General features: G+C 37.1%; 1 protein-coding gene across 2 annotated transcripts in view; it reads right to left on the reverse strand.

The window, feature by feature from the left end:
* Window positions 1–724: 724 nt before the first annotated feature.
* The window catches only part of GHR (growth hormone receptor), a 261841-nt gene continuing 244553 nt past the window's right edge, over window positions 725–18012 (reverse strand). For both annotated transcript variants that reach the window (XM_029940943.1, XM_029940942.1), the window contains 4 exons: window positions 12315–12480; window positions 8615–8705; window positions 4248–4317; window positions 725–3693 (listed from right to left, as the gene is read on the reverse strand). In XM_029940943.1, the coding sequence (XP_029796803.1) occupies window positions 2722–3693; window positions 4248–4317; window positions 8615–8705; window positions 12315–12480 (1299 nt within the window). In that variant the 3' untranslated portion in view covers window positions 725–2721. The remainder of the gene's footprint in view (window positions 3694–4247; window positions 4318–8614; window positions 8706–12314; window positions 12481–18012) is intronic.

An 18012-nucleotide genomic window follows, 5' to 3' on the forward strand; every position in this document is an offset into this window, starting at 1 on the left:
TAGACCACCCCTCATACAATGATGCAGCCAATCAGGAATGGACAACCCAGCACCTAGAATTATCCAGTCAGTAAAGGTGGGACCTGAGAAGGAACGAGGGGGAAGGGGAGGGGGTGCTGACCAGAACCTCATAAAACAAAGACCCTGCCTGTAGTCTGCAGACATTCAATTTTGAAGGTCCCCTCTCTGTAGAGAGAGCTTTCCTACTATTTTTACTTTCTGATCTTATACACTAATACACTTTTGCCTGCTGCTCATTTTATTTTGTGTCATTCTTCAAATGTTAATAGATTCATTAATTGAAGATGTAAGACAACGAACCCCGAACCCCAGGTATTGAGGTAAAATAACAAATCCTGCAACACAAGCACCACTTTCTCCTCACTCTCCAGACTCCTCATGTCCTATACGCTAAGTTGCATCCAAAACATGGCTCTAAGAGCCTCCGCCCATGAGGTGTTACAGCCAAGGAGAAGGCACAGTCCAGGCAAGCCAGAATAATAATTTTGAGCTGGGCTCCTTCTTCCTCAAAAAAGAGAGAGAGAGAGAGAGGGAGGGAGGGAGGGAGCTGCCAGCACAGAACAAAAATCTCCACATCCATTGCCAATGTGTTTAAACTAATTGTGCTAAGCTCCCCTTCCAGTGAGAAGAACTGAAGAGCATGTGGTCTGGGGTACGGTGCCTTTCATGTGGGTGTTTGACAACAGAAGCATGCCACTACGGATCCAAGAAAATAAATTTATTAAACTTTGAAGGAAAAAAATCCACAGACATGAGGAAAGTTAAATATAAACTGCAGGACACAACTAGTCATACTAGTGAATAATGGCTTGTGTGGCCAGCAAAGTACCAGAATGACATTCTGAGACCGATTGAGGTATTTAGCTATTTTTGGCTATAGAAATTGTTGTCAGCCTATTGTGAAATGGTAAGATAGTTTTCCCAAGCACACAGTTTTAAGTTGAATTAGGTTCTACATTGATGAAATTGTATATGAAACTAAATTATGTAGCTCTTAGAGAAAACCATAGCAGCAAGGTAGCAGAAAAGATCTATTAAACACCTATTACAAAGTAACATGTTGAACTTGGAACACCCAGTTCTAGCTTTTCACTGTCCTTCCTGCAAGAAAGAGGGAATTTAAAATTACCAACCATTAAGCCTGTGTCCTAAAAAGGTCTGAGCTAAATGGCAAATACTATTTAAGTTAAAGCTAACTTTAAAGTTTCATTAAATGTAAAAAAAAAAAAATACTTAAAGTGAGAAGCATTTTTCAGTGAGATGAGATTCTCATTTTCTGACAAACCTTTTGGGGAACAATTCCAAGGTTCCTAAGAATGATGTTGAGCAATAACTTCAACATTACTTCAGGGCCCTTCTTTCTCTTCTGACTATCCGCCTGGACGCCAATCCACTCAGGGGAAATAAAAAAAATGAGGAAACTTCTTTGTTTGCTCCTTTAAATAAACCCTAGAAAGGGTGTGGTGAGGAAGAAAGTTTCCTCAGTTGGTTTAAGAACCTTTTGACTTATCTGAAAATCTTGTTTCTTCTTTTCTTGTTACAATGAATAGTGGGTATATTTCTCGATCTTTTTATTCCATTATCTGGTTAACTTCATTTTCAATTTGCTTCAACTTACAAATGCTTCTTCACTTTATTCCCTTCTTAGGTAACTATGTAATAGAATCACATTGTATTAGAAGAGATACTACTGCCAACATTCCGAGGCCATCTCTCACCATCTGCCTGCCTCCACGCTCACTCCGGGGGCAAGAAAAACCCCTAAGCAGCCTGTCAGTACAGACCATACTGACTATGGACTATACACTCTCTTTCTCTTAGTGAGGGAGCTCTCTGACCTGAACCAAAATTTAGGTAAGAGTTTTTTGTTGGATTGGTTTGGTTCACATTAAGTACACCTGTGCATACATCTTAAAGTTTTCTCAATTAATAAATACATCTTTAAAAATTTAAATAAGACGAGCATGTTCCAATAATGCAGGTAACAATCATTTCAGAATTGCTTCAGGAGTTGTGGGAGGTACAAAAAAGGGTCTAGTAAAAAACTAACTCGCTTATTTGTTTTACTTTAGGTGTACCAACCAAAGCATTAAACCAGCTTTAGAGTGCAGTTGCTACATTCTCCAGATGGGTCTGCATGAACTACAGTACACAGTGTGTAGTGTGATATAAAATAGCCATGCTTGTAGTGTAAATTCCTAAAAATATCTTTATAAATTTTATTTCAAAATAAACGTTTTACATATTCAAACTATTTTTTGCCTTCTTACCTATAATTTTAATTCCCAATTATCTAAAAAAAAATTAGCCTGTGCTCTGATTTGCATTCGATTTTCCTGAACTGCAAAAGCCACCTGATTTTTCGCTTTTTCAAAAAGCATGATTTACTATACATTAGAAACAGCCATTCAATGCTTAGTATCACAAAATTAACACCCACATTAACAAGACAATCACTGCCACTAAACAGTCTTTGAGACAATTCTTTAAAATATTTACAATTCACAATAGGAATATTGATCTGATTAGGCATTCTTGTTTCTTTTTTTAATATTAGGTTTCAACATTTCAGAAAAAACGCATTTAGAATCCGCTCCCCCGTCCCCCCCAGAAGGTTTAAACGTGGTTTTGGTTTAAGCACTCATGCCCTAGCCCGCTCTTCCGCATTCAGTATGTAGCTTGTGGGAAATCAAAGAAAGGCTACGGCATGATTTTGTTCAGTTGGTCTGTGCTCACGTAGCCACACGATGAGAGAAACTCTTTGTCAGGCAAGGGCAAGGCCGTCGCATTGAGCACGAGGCCCTGCGGAGACTGTACTATGTGAATGGAGGTGTAGTCTGGGACTGGCATCTCAGAACTCGGAGCCTGCTCTGCTGTCCCAGACTGGCCGGCGGTAGTGGTAAGGCTTTCTGTGGTGATATAAATGTCTTCCTGGTTAAAGCTTGGCTCTCCACGTGATTCAGCCTCCACGTGAGGGGCCACAGCAATGCACTTTTTGGCATCTGCCTCGCAGAAGTAGGCGTTGTCCGTGATGAAGTTGGCTTGGCAGAGTGAGACCACTTCTGGAGGCATGTCACACGGGGAGATCCCTGCCTTATTCTTTTGGCCTGGGGAAAGGACCACACTCCCTGCAGGAGTGATGTCGCTTACCTGGGCATAAAAGTCGATGTTTGCCAGTGAACTCGGATTGCTTAGCTGAGGGTGGGCAGCTTGATGAGTTGACTCAGTTCCACTGATAAGAAGCGGTCTTGGTTTGTTTTCCTTTGCTAGGATGCCACTGGGCTGCTGAATGGTAGGGGGAGCATCAGTAGAAGGTGAGTTATTTTGATTCTTCTGGTCAAGGCACAAGAGATCTACTTCCCCTTTTAACCTCTGTGGCTGGGCAACCTCTGAAGTACCATCACACAGGTCACTGGCATTGAAGTCAGTCTCCAGAATGTCAGGTTCATAACAGCTGGTACGTCCAGAGTCATCATCCTTTGCCCCAAGGATGTTAAGTGATTTCTCATGGTCATTACTTAGAAGTCTGTCTGTGTCTGAGCCTTCAGTCTTTTCATCAGGGTCATCAATATCCAGCTCGATGAATTCAACCCAAGAGTCGTCGTTGTAGAATTCAGGTTTATAGTTGTCATGAATGGCTAAGATTGTATTCACCTCTTCTAACTTTCCTTCCTAGGAAACAGAAAGAAAATGAAACCTATGAAAAGGAACTCATAATGATTCAAGGTTTTCACAAATAACAGAGACCAAAATGCTGTCACAATAAAAGCAATAGCAACAAAGTCATATTATAAACACATTAGTGTATAACTTTTAAATACATGACATTCTGATAATTGTAAGAGATAAATTATTTTGAAACATTTTCCTCCAGAAGGGTTAAAAAAAACCAGGAATGTGAGGGGTGCCTGGGTGGCTTAGTCGGTTGAGCGTCCAGCTTCGGCTCAGGTCATGATCTCACGGTTTGTGGGTTTGAGCCCCGTGTCAGGCTTTGTGCTGACAGTTAGCTCAGAGCCTGGAGCCTGTTTCCGGATTCTGTGTCTCCCTCTCTCTCTGACCCTCCCCTGTTCACGCTCTCTCTTTCTCTCTCAAAAATAAATAAAAAACATAAAAAAAAAAAAAAGGAATGTGATACACATAGCTTGCAAATGCTCTCAACATAGGACAATATACTTCAGGCAGCACTTAATTAATGTTATCTAGGCCTCAGATAATTTATTGAGTACCTTGAGGAGATCTGGATCAATTCCTTTAATCTTTGGAACAGGAACTGGGGGAAGAATCAGCATCTTAATCCTTGAAAACAAATAAAATTTTGGTTTCACATATCTGCAAAGTGATACACTCTTGTATTTCAAAACATAGGAATAAGGTAATGGTAGAACTATTACTTATTCCAGATATTCTGGTATTCCATATAAGTGGAACATGAGAAAGAAAATAGTAAGCTTTAGTAAATGATGAGGAAAAACTATAGAAGAAAAAAAAAGAAAAATCAACAAAAAGCCCTCATGTGAAGTCAACTTAAATAAAAAAATCTTTTTTTTCCTTCTGTCCTTACTGACAGCCAGCAGCAGTACTTGCGAATGAGAAATCTGACTCTATCTGAAGCCAATTTCCAGTTCATCTATAAAGATGGTACTTTAAATGTACATTTCATCAGTAATTTGCAGAGAAGAGGAAGGGAGAAAGAAAAAAAAGAAAAGATGAAGGGCTGATTCACATGAAGCCAAAATTATTTGCACCTTCAAAAACGGGGTGGATTGAGATAAGTTTGTACCACACAGCTCATATTAATCATAAAATTATCTAAGATGATCTCATAAACAAAAGTGTCATTGTAGGCTTCATTTTAGTTGGGAAAGACTAAATTTGAACTATCTCTAACTGATCGATATGGATTTATGTACCCAATTCTATGATGTGCTTCAATTTTCTGCTCCCAATATTTAAATTATTTCTTGATCATAATTCATTTCAATGTCATTCTGCCTGTCTTCCACTTTATTGTACCCCTAGCATTTAGAAGGTACTCAATAAACTCTTCTTAAGTAAACTTGAATACCTCATTTATCTATTTTGTTAATAGTGTAACTAGAATTTGTGTCTTAAAATTAACATTGTAGCTCTGGAATAAAGCTCAGAGATGAGCTATTCCAGTCAGTTCATTTATTGTTTTAAAAATCCCTAAGAGTCAGAGGCATCATAGTTAGGCAGGGATAATAAACTGCTTTTCGGATATTAGCTGATATTCCACTTAATGTGAATGGGTAATGTAGTCTATTCAATAGGGAACCCATTCTCTGAATATTTCCATTTGCCTTTTTACCAAACCAAGAAATAAGCCAAATTTCATTTTTCAAATTGCTGTAAGTAGCCTCCACTAGATTTACATAGTGGAGCAAGTTTTAAGACAGATTTTTACTGATGAATAGAAGATATAGAAAAAATACAAAATATTAATAATAACTGCTACCATTTTTTTGAATGCCTCTGATAAAACAGACATCATAAGATGCATTTTGCATTAACTTATGGGCTGGTAAATAATGGCCTGGGGGCCAAATCTGGTCTGCTCTCTGCTTTTATAAATAAAGTTTTATTGAAACACAGTCATGTTCATTAGTTTACACATTGTTATGACTGTTTTCATGCCATGGGGGCAGAGTTGAGTAGTTGTGACAGAGAGTGCATGGCTCCAGAAGCCTAAAAATTTTCTCTCTGGCCTTTTAGAAAACAAGTTTGTCAACCACACACTACACATTTTATTTGCTTCTTATAACTACCAGTGAGGCAGACAATATTATCTGTGGAAAGATTCAGAGATTTAAGGAAGGTATTCAAATCATACACTAATACTTGGTACAGATGGGGCTCAAATCCAAAGTTCCGAACCCCAAAACCCAGGCCCTTTGCCGTCTGTCACGCTGCTGTGTTATTTAGTCCTGCATCTCTAAATGAATGTTTCAAATGTCAAAAACATAGAAAAATTTAACACAATTGTAATTGCAGGAAACAAAGATTCCTAAATGTCTAATGCTTGACTTTGTTATGTGTGCCTCTTGATTTGCAGAGTATAACGCATTTAGGCACATGTTAGCTTTAAGGGGGTTGTGGCTGACTTCCGGCCAGCGTGACAGACCCTGCAGCATATAGGGCTTAAGCAGGTCATGCAAATGCATGAAGCAGGCCTGTTGCAATGTCACAGGGAGGGATGGGAATGGTCACAGAGAACACATATCCTTCCCAAATGGAACAGCTGGTTCTCCGCGTCAGCGCATGTTGCCATGTGCGAATATCAACTGAATGTCACTAGATCTTTCAGATTTTAAACATAATCTGGAAATCTGGATTTTTATGTGGTAGTTTCCTAGCTTGTAAACATTTTGTAGCAAAATTTTTACTCCAAAATAAATGTAATACAAAATAACAAAACATGAAGATCTGCAGGCTGAACTTTGGCTTTCAGATTGCCAGTTTGCTACTTCTGTCTGATGTGATTCAGTTCTTTCCTTCCTGGCTGGTAATAGCTCAAAGGCTGGATGAGTCGTATGGGGAGAATGACCGAATAGGGAGAGTGCAGATAATCTGGCCTGAAGCTATGTTTGTGGCTTTGCCATCATTTTATTCAAATCCAAATTACATTATAAATCCAGATAATTCTCAATTACCTGGAAAGGGAAAAGTGGCACAGACTCAAAATTTCATTCAAAATGTAGACATTGAGCCGCTTAGAGCCCTAATGTTCTGGGGAAAGCTGACATAAGAACTCATTCTTTGCAGGATTATTTTAATTATTAGAACCTCATGTTCTTTCCACACCTGCTACATCTGTTTTCTCCTATTTCCTACTTTCATTGGAACATGGAAATTTAGACCATGACAAGGGTTTTTATGGGCAAATAAAAGAAGAAAACTAATTCTTTTCCATAAAGAACTTATTTAGTACAGGAAATTTGAGAGTACAATAAAGATTTCAGAACAATTTTTATAATTTTGTAATTCTGACTAAGCACCAAAATTAAGAGCTTCATTATTCAAAGAAAGCTCTTTTATACAAAGGTTAATGTATTTTCTTTAGCATCCTATTTGTTGAGTGAATTATTCTTTTCTTTGAAGTACTGGTAGCTAATTAACTAACATAACAAATTTACACAGCCTTCACAAAGACTCAAAATTGACAGCTTATGTTAAGAGTGAATTACTTTATATACATAATGGGTGTATCTACTGCACTTACATATAAATTAGCCAATCAACCACATAGATCAATGAATTCAAATTAATCAACAGAATAATTTGATTCCTCTGTTGTTGGTATATAAATTGCTTAAAATTCTATAAATTTACTTACTTATTTACTACTTTCCCCCCAACAACTGAAAACTGTATTGTCCTGCTTTATAACACTTGTGCTTGTAAAAGAAATGCTGTTAAAAAGTTAAATGCAAAATGAAATTCTGCAAAATGAATTCTGCTTTTGCATTGGTTTATATTATAAAACTGCAGATGCCACTCTAATTAAAAAGCTTTTGCAATGTGTTCACATAGACCCTATTTTGATTTGTAGATGCCTCTTGGCTTCAGCTGGAGAGCATGTCTTCAGTTCTCGGCAATATGACCAACCATTTTGATTGGTCTGGAATTGACGGGTTTTCCAGGACACAGGACTTTCAGTGCTCAAACTAGGAAAGTTCCAGGCAAACTGGGAGTGTTAGTCACTCTAGTTCTAGGAGAAGGGGCAGGATTGACCCAGAGGACTTAAAAAAATACTCTAAAAGTAAGAAACTTTGCAATTGGTACCAATAACTTTTCCTATATTTTGTATTAAAATTTCCTGTAGTCTGTATGGAATTTCTTTCAGGGAGAAAAATAGAGTGTTAGCTCATACAGCTCAAGAGAAACTTAAGGTTCATGTAATCCAACATCCTCATATTATCGATGAGAACATGCAGTCTGGAGAGATTATGGGGCTAATCAAATAGCAGCAGCAGAATAATAACTGGAACCTGTCTTCGACACCAAGGGAATACAGAATAGAATCTCCTCAAACTTAGAAAGAATGGTAGCTGTATTTACAAATTCAGGGCTTTTGTAACAATTTAAATAAAATTTAATAATTTAAAGAAAACCCAGATTTACTTGAAATCGCCATCATAGGGAGTCTAAAATGGCTATATTAGATTGAATTATCTAGGTGGCTTTCTTTCACCTCTTAAATTTGCTTCTATATTAGGACTGTGTCAAACTCAGCCAAAGGTTCAGTGCCACCCTGTCATCCTAGAGTGGATGAGCCAGCTCATTCAAGGCTCTGAAGAGGTCAAGGGGCAGCTCAAAGGTTTGCAAAGGAGGTTTGGTCACTAGCCTCAGCCTCTTCGTGACCTATGCAACTTCCCAGACAGAACAGACACCTGTGAATTCTCTATGTTGAACACAACGACATGGTAAATGTATAACTAGACATAATATTTTCCTGCATTAATTAAATTTTTCACTTGTGATTTGCAAAAGAAAATATCAAGTAACAAATGGAAACATATGGAAAGCTAAACAGTAAAAAAAACATCTAAATATTAGGCTATTTCACACCTACCTTTGCTGTTTAGAAAATATGAATAAAAATAATATCATCGTTAGCCCAAATATTCCAAAGATAATAATTAAGAACCATGGAAACTGGAACTCTGAAACACACAAGAATAAAATCTCACTCATAGAGTTAGGAATAGTTGAAGTTTACATTTCACTTTCTTTTTTCATGTAAAGATATTTCTTAACTTATATTTATCTAGTAAAGTCACAGGTTTCTTCTGCTTATCACTTAAACAGAATGCAATGATGTAGGAGTATTTTCTGTTCCAAGAACATCTCTGTCCACTGCTTCAAATCCTTTCACATATGAAAAACAAATCAAAATGAAGAAACAGTGAACAATTTAAGTACAATCCATGTTTGTATTAAAAAAAAAAAAACAACCCTGCAGCAACCACTTTGATTGCAAGCACTTTATGTGTTCAGGGTATGTCATTAGTGGCTTCAGCTCTAGAAAAAAGTGCTGTTTGTTAACATACTACTTAACGTAAGTAATGTCCACTTGGTTCTTTCTTTTTTTTAAGTGTGGTAATTTTTTTTTTATCCTCCAGACTGAGGATATATCAAAAGGATGGAGGCAGAGTTTTGATTTTTGAATTCTGACGGAAACTTCTTAGACATGCAAAGCATATATATTTTACAGCTTGAAAAAAATATCCTGTGATATGGGGTGCCCGGGTGGCTCAGTTAGTTGGTTGGCCGACTTCAGCTCAGGTCATGATCTCACAGTTTGTGAGAGAGCCCCGTGTTAGGCTCTGTGCTGACAGCTTGGAGCCTGGAGCCTGCTTTGGCTTCTGTGTCTCCCTCTCTCTCTGACCCTCTGCAGTCACTTTCTCTCTCTCAAAAATAAATTAACATTAAAAAAATCTTTAAAAAATCCTGTGATCGAGGATCACTACTGGGGCTCCCATTTTCAGATTTTAGTATACTTGTTAGCAGACTTGAGGGTATCTGTCTGTAAAACTTCTATTTCATTTCTTTTTTAAAATTTAAAAATTTTTATTTTTTAAATCTTTTTTTCTCCAGAGTGTATTTATTTTGAGAAAGAGAGTGAACACAAGGGCATGCCAGTGGTGGAGGGGCAGAGGGAGGGAGAGAGAATCTCCAGCAGGCTTCACGCTGTCAATTCAGAGCCCAAAGCAGCACTTGAACTCATGAACAATGAGATTGTGACCTGAGTTGGGATCAAAAGTTGGATACTAAACTACTGAGCCACCCAGGCGCCCCACTTCTATTTCATTTCTTAAGACCAAGTGCTGACCAGTTGCTTCTAGTAGGTTCCTGGTGTTTTTACTACTTACCAAGAGGTTACCCACTTTTTTATTGAGATATAGCTGACATACAATCTTATATTACTTTCAAGTGTACAGCATAGTGATTCAACAGTTCCATACATTACTCAGTTCTCACCAATGATAACTGTTGTTCCCACCTGTCACCATACAACGCTATTACAATATTATTCCCTATGCTGTGCTTTTCATCCCTGTGACTTATTTATTTTATGACTACAAGTCTGTACCCCTTAATCCCCTTTACCTATTTCAGCCATCCTCCATGTGCCCTCCCATCTAGCAACCACCAGTTTGTTTTCCGTATTTATGAGTTTGTTTCCATTTTGCTTTGTTATTGTTCATTTGTGTTCTTTTTAGATTACACATGTAAGTGAAATCATAGGGTATTTGTCTTCTGTCGGACTTATTTCACATAGCATAATTCCCTTTAGCTTCATCTATGTTATGAATAGCAAGAGTCCATTCCTGTTATGGCCAAATAATATTCCAGTGTGTGTGTGTGTGTGTGTGTGTGTGTGTGTGTGTGTGTGTGTGTCTAAATCACATCTTTTTTATCCATTCACCTATTGATAGACATTTAGGTTATAAATGGGGTATATGTATATATTCAAATTAGTATTTTTATTTTTGTTGTATAAATACCCAATAGTAGAGTTACTAGATTGTATGGTATTTCTATTTTTAATACTCCATACTTTACTATCCTATTTTTTTAAAAATATTATCATTTATTAACTCTGTAATCATTTATTAATTCTATTTATGTTTTTTTAAATTTATTTTTGAGAGACAGAGAGACAGTTTGAGCAGGGGAGGGTCAGAGAGAGAGGGAGAACCAGAATCCAAAGCAGGCTCCAGGCTCTGAGCTAGCTGTCAGCACAGAGCCCGACGTGGGGCTTGAACCCATGAACAGTGAGATCATGACCTGAGCTGAAGCCGGAAGCCGGACGCTTAACCAACTGAGCCACCCAGGCGCCCCTTTACTATCCTATTTTTAATATTCCATACTGTTTTCCATACTGGCTGCTCCAATTTACTTTCTCACCAAATTTCAGGAAGTTTCCTTCTTCTCCACATCCTCATCAAGGTTATCCTCTTTACACGAAAAAGACAGATGGAATTTAGCTTAATGTTGCTTTATTGAAAGTAAGGTTTTATGCTGTAATGTTCCTTTCTTATTTTTATTTTCTTATTCAGTTATTAAAATTTCAAAAGGAGATATTACGTATATTATAAAGAATGAACGGAGGAGAGAATACGATTTTATATCTTGTGGTCTCTGTAACTTGGTATCAATGCCAGAATATCAATGACAGTTCCGGTATGTATTCAGGCACATAACAAAGCTAGAAGTTCATTTGTTTTTTTTAAAGGAAAACAGTTTTGGAAGAAAAACCAGTTTAAAAATCTCTGCTAATTGAATTAAATGGCATCACAATAAGCTTAAAGGGTGTGTGGCAAATTTATTTTCTAAACCAAAATTTCATTATATCAAATATTATATAAAATAATACACCTGTTAACTAGAACTTAGAAAAAAATAGGGCTACAGTCATTTTTACTTAAGTGCTATTTAGTATCATGAATTTTACTTGTACCATTAAGGCAGAAATATACATTTAATTTCTATATTTTTTGTGATTGTGTCATTAACAAACTTCATCTTCTCACACATAGCCCTGTAAACCTTCTGTGTTTAACTGTAGATGCACTAGAGCTCATTCCCTCGTGGGAGTAATAACGTTGTATACTTAGTGTTCATTGTTAAGCAGACTTCTTTATTTCTGTATCAAAAGGTTTAATTCTTTTATTTTGAATTCATAGATCTCATTTCTTTGAACTTGCATTATCTTTGTTTTTCTCTTATATAGGATCTCATGTTCCTCTTGCACATAACTAGCATGCTACTTGTTAAGCCTTTCTCTAGGTGAAAGCCACGGAGACAACATGGTTTCTACAACCACTGAGCATTGATGACCTGTGCTGACACAATATGGTTTCCTTCTAGATCCCACATATCCATCCATCCATATAGAACCAGAATTTCTTCATTATATATTTGAAAAACATTTCTTATGATTATAAATTCAAGATAAACTCATTATAGAAAATTTTAGAAATATATAAATATATAAAGAAAAGAATCATGTGAAATTCTGATATCCAGAGACATCCCCGTTTAATATCTTGGTACATCTTCCCCTCTCTAACTTACACCTATCCCAGGACATTTGATTTAAATAATTCAAAAAATAAGTTCTCCTTTCCCTTCTGTAATGAATAATATCTGTTATAGACCGTGAACTTGAGGTCTCTCACCCTGACATTTGAAGCTAATGGATCGTGATCTGAACAACATTACGACATTGACAAGAGCCATGTTGGCTGCCATTTAAAATCTTTTACCTTCTTCACATGCAAATGAACTCATTTGAGGAAGTGTTACATAGAGCACCTCACTGAACTCGCCATATTTTTCAGAGTTTCGTTGTCTGGATCTCACACGCACTTCATATTCTTTATCCAGTCTCAATGAGTAAACTGGGACGGATGTTGACAATACAGGGTCCATCTTTCAAGACAAAATATAAAACTTATTGGTTAGTGAGACAACAGCTCAAAGCAATAAACTCTATAAAGTGTTTCTGCATTTGTACTCAAAAATAAATTTCTGTAAAGTAGCCCTGGGGGAGTTTGCTACTTAAAGGAAGATCAAAGCAAATACCTTTGTAAAGAGACATCTTGTTACATGGATCACAGTTCTCAAAGCTATTTAGGTATAAACCCAAAGATATAATAGGCTTGTTTATAGAAATGCAGCTCCATCTTTGTACTAGGCTGTCAGATATTCTATACAATCACAGCTTGATAGAATTATTATGGAGAATGGTGGAACCATAAAGAAAACTACAGATATGTTGTCTACCCTTTGGGATATTACAGTTTTGCATGAAGACATAAGAACAGAAAAAAATTATTTCTACACCAAAACAAATTATAATCAAATACACACACACACACACACACACACACACACACACACACTCACAGAGTCTGTTCTTTGGAAATTCTGGGTAGTCACTCATAAGCTAACAGAATTGGAAATGGTCCTAGAAAAATCACAGTAGTCTCAATTATTCTATTAGAAGCAACTACATACCGATTCTGCTTATTCTTGAAGGCTTAAAAGTACCTCAAATGGTTTGTTATTCAAAATTTGCAAAGACATGCCTCTAGAGCCCTTGGTAATAAAAATCAAGGTCCCACAATCCTTCTTTTACCTTCCTGGGAAAGGGTAGTAAGGCTCTTAGACTTTTAAGACATAAGGCTATTAAAGAAATAGACCCAACTAATGAAGGCGTTTTCCTTCAAGTTAAATACTCAAAGCAGGTATTTAATATATGCTTTTCATGTGTTTTCAGATAGGATACCTTGTTACCATTTATAGAAAATTAGGAACACTTACATTATCAACAGTATGGATTTTTCACACTAAAAACCTTCTCATAATTTGTCTTATTAAGTCAGAGCCTGGGCCTGTAGCTTCTACAATAAATTTCCTTTCACCTCAGCAAGTTTCTACTCACAAAGTCCCTATTTTTTTTCCCCATCTGTACATGGGACGGTTAGTTTGTATCTTTCTTGAAGCTTTTTAATATGTGATATATTTGCATGCCTAAAGTGCATTTTGAAAGGCAAGTTTATGAATTTTAAACTTACCTAATTGGTTTCCCTAAATATTTTTTAAAATGTGTGTGTCCAGTTTTGAAGCCCTAATTTCTCTGTTATCATAACCAATACTACTAGATGACAGATTTCACTAATAACAAAACTAAAAAGAGGCCCTCAGTGATTTGACCTATGGTCCTCTCCTTATCTTCTCTCAATTATCTAAAGAAGCCACACCCAACCGGATTTGGTCCCGGACCTGCACTGAACCCTGCCACCTGCCTTTGAGGGAAGGTCTATTCTCAGCCTATCCTCAGTGCAGATATTGCTGATATCCTAGGACGTCTTTCTTGGCACTTTTTCCTAGTCCATCCTGACAGATGATCAGTAATAAGAAGATATTACTTCTTATATTTCACTGCTCATATTTCTATATTACACTGCAAATTCCCAGGAGCAAACAATGCCTTCATTACCTTTGCATTTCCAAAGCCCAGCACAATACCAGGTACACAGCTGGTGCTCAAGAGATGGCCCATACAATTGTGGATAATTCTATGCCACCCGTAAGTCTTTAAAAAAAACCACAAATTCTTTTTTTTTCATTTTATTTATTTGAGAGAGGGAGAGTAAGCAGGGGAGAGAGGTAGAGGGAGAGACAGAAGAATTTTAAGCAGGCTCCATACTCAGTGTAGAGGCTCACACAGGGCTCCATCTCACCATACTAGGATCATGACCTGAGTGGAAACCAAGAGTCTGACGTTCAGCTGACTGTGCCATCCAGGCACCCCCTAAAAACCTTAAATTCTTAACTTGATTTAGCAGGTAAACAGTTGCAAGCAACTACATGGTTATGACAATTACTTTTATATTCAAAATGTATTTAGCTTAAAAAAAGGCAAAATTCAATATTGTCATTGGTAACCTGAATTTCTGATATAAGCAACAAACACTTTCCCCCCTCTACTTACAAACCTCACTTTTTTTAAATGTTTATTTTTGAGAGAGAGAGAGACAAAGCGCTAGCAGGGGAGGGGCAGAGAGAAAGGGAGGCACAGAATCTGAAGCAGGCTCTAGGCTCTCAGCTGTCAGCACAGAGCCTGATGTGGGACGTGAACCCACAGACCACAAGCCAGATCTGGCCCTTTAACCAACTGAGCCACCCAGGCGCCTCCAAGCCTCACTTGTTTTTATGGTTATGGCATTTGTGCTCATAACCAATTAGACTGTGAGTTTCTTTAGCAGAGGTCTATTCTTTCTTTTTTTAAATGTTTATTTATTTATCTTGAGACAGAGAGAAGGAGAGAGTGGGGGAGGGGCAGAGAGGCAGGGGGAGAGAGAATCCCAAGCAGGCTCCATGCTCTCAGTGCAGAGCCTGATGTGGAGCTCGATCCCATAAACTGTTATAAAAGATAAGTGAAGTAAAAGTTAACTGACCCCTTTGGACTATCTTATGAGACTGAGCAGAGATGCAATTAAAAGGGAAACCAAGCCAAAAAAAAAAAAAAAAAAAAGGGAAACCAAGCCAGTCTGGGATACAGCCCCAATGGTCACCTGACTGAGCCCTATGGCCCGTGCACCTGGCTCAGGGAGTGAGGTTCATATCTGTGCATCAGCTGATGGACAACTATATGCACTGGACTTTCAGGGTTGAAACTATGATTAGTAAGTCTAAGAATGCTAATGTTTGGATTCATATCTTTGCTTTTTCTACATTATCAAACATTTTGTTTCAGGACTCCTTATACTCTTAAAAATTACTGAGAATCCTAAAGGTTTTGGTTTCTTTGGGTTATGCTTATCACTATTGATCATATTAGAAATTGAAACAGAAATTTAAAAAATAATATTCAATTGATTTTTATAAAACTTATACTTGGCAAAACAACAGAATTATAGTGAGAAGAATGACTTTGTTTTACAGTTTTGCAAATCTCTTTAATGGATTCCTTGATATAAGATGGCGGTATTTTTACATCTAGTTATATATACTTTTTTCCAAACAAAAGGTCTCATATATTTATTACCAACCAATCTACTGGTGCAGAAGCATAGTAAGAGAGAAAAAACATTTCCCCGATAAAAAATGTCTATTGTTCAGGTAGTTGTGATGTTTACAGAGTAAGAGGATAGGAACACATGACCTTCATGCAGCATAAATATGTGTATCAGCTCATGTGTGATCCCTTATAGGCCAGCGTGGTTCTTCTCCACTGCTTCCTCTTGGAGTTGTACCTGATTTTATTACCAGTTTTCATCTAAATCCACTGGGGAATAAGATGATTCTGCTTTTGTTTCTTGGCCAGGAATCACTTGATCCTGAAAGTTTTGTGAGAAGACATGGCGAGGAACAGTCAACTGCACACACCATGATGCCAGAGAAAAGGAGCTGAAACTGCTTCTGTATTAAATTTGCATTAAATCTGATGCATTGCTTTGGTTGAAGTGCATGAATAAAGTCTGGTCTCACACAGACATATAGTGAGGAAAAGGAGGGCTACTTTAACAGCCTTTCAGATATTTGTGGATATTCTTTTTAAAATATTTTATTTTAAAGTAATCTGCATACCCAATGTGGGGCTTGAACTTAAAACCCTGATATCAAGAGTCACTGACTGAGCCAGCCAGTCCATATGGATTTTCTTCTTGAACACTAATACCAAAACTCAACAAGAGGTAGTTTTTTTTAAGTTTCTAAGAAATGTTAATTTTGAAAAAGTGCCCATTGGCAAATCTTACACTACAATATTAAATATGATTGCCTGCAGAAAAATTCAATGCTGGGGATAGTTCAGAGTAGTTGTGACCTTCTGTTGGATAAATAAAGTAGCAAAATATTCACTTATAGACATGTTTATAGACAGACATCTGAGAAATTTGCTATTTAATAAAGAAATCTATGGATTTTGCAAAGATCACTCTGCACCATGGAAGGTGGTTTAGTGTGCGGGAAAGAGTGGGCACACAGTGATCTCCAGGAGCCGATAATAACACCAGCTCATGACATAATTTGAGCACAAATCAATATGAATTGGTAATTATTCAGATATAAGGAATAAGAGTAAGATACAGATAGATGTCAGGATAATATTCTGGTTTAAATTTAATATGGACATGTTGTCATTTACTGAGAGGGGGAGACTGGGAAGGTAGGAGAAAGTTTGACATGTTTTTTTTGAAATGCCAATGAGGTGTCCCAGTGGATATGTCCAGGAGGCATTTGGATGTACACGTGTGGAACACAGGGATGAGGTCAGGGCAGAACCACTGTGCTAAGTGCCCTCATGTGTTGACATTAATCTAGTACTTTCTATTTTTCAACTAGCTTCCACCAAATGGATTTTTTTAAAATACTCACAACCATCATGTGAAATAAAGTGAGCAGTTTTACAGTACACTGAAATATTCTCAGCAATAAAAAGGAATGTTACACTCAGCAAAATGAATGAATCTCATATGTATTATGAGGAGTGAAATAAGCCATAATCAAAAGGTTACCTATTATATACAAATTCCATTTTTATGACTTCCTGGAAAAGGCAAAACTACAGAGATGAGCAGATCAGCAGTTGCCAAAGATTAGGGTTTTGGGAGGATTTGACTTCAAAGGGCCAGCATGAGGAAATTTTTTGAAGGTTATGATAAGTTGTTCTGTATCCTGATTGTGGTGGTAATGACAAAGCCCTATGGATTTTTCAAAATTCACAGAATCATATGAGTAAAAAGTGGATTTTAAGTGCATTTTTTGAGTGTCTATTAAAAGAATGTTAAGCGAGGGATAGTTTTAGAATGATCCCTCTGGCTCCAATGTGAAGAATGGATGAGACGCATCAAACATCAGAGCATAAGATCTGCTTGGATGTTGCATCAATCCAGTCAGAGAGGACTACAACTAGGATAGTAACATATGGTAGTCCCTTCAAGGTTGGTTGCAGTGTGGAATCTGAAACTGTATCAGTGAATCTTTCCTCCCTTGCTACCATGAAAATCTACCTTTCCATCTAGCACTTAAAATGGATCATCTCCCCATGCATGATTTTGGTTACATCATGTATTAGTCATTTGGAAAATGCTGGTTCATTAAGTTATGCAAATGTTCTAAATGCTCACACATTTTATTATATAGTATAAAAAATCACTTTTGCTAATATCACCATTGATGGCATGAGGAAAGTCTTCAAAGATTGGGAAAGCTATCAGGCTGACTGGTGCAGATGCAATTTTCCTGAAATTCTAATTTTCCTGAAATTCTAATTTTCCTTTGAAAGCTCAAATATCATTGGTAAAAATTACTGTCCACTGTTTTTCTTGAACTGATAAACACACTTCGTTCTTTTCCACGAAACGTTTGCCAAATACTTGCCAATGCCCCTGTGAAAAACCGTCTGTTGGTTTATCAGTTGTTCTTTCAGCAAAAATGGATTTCCATGCAAAA

This window comes from Suricata suricatta, chromosome 6 (assembly GCF_006229205.1).
Source record: "Suricata suricatta isolate VVHF042 chromosome 6, meerkat_22Aug2017_6uvM2_HiC, whole genome shotgun sequence".
NCBI classification, from domain to species: Eukaryota; Metazoa; Chordata; class Mammalia; order Carnivora; family Herpestidae; genus Suricata; species Suricata suricatta.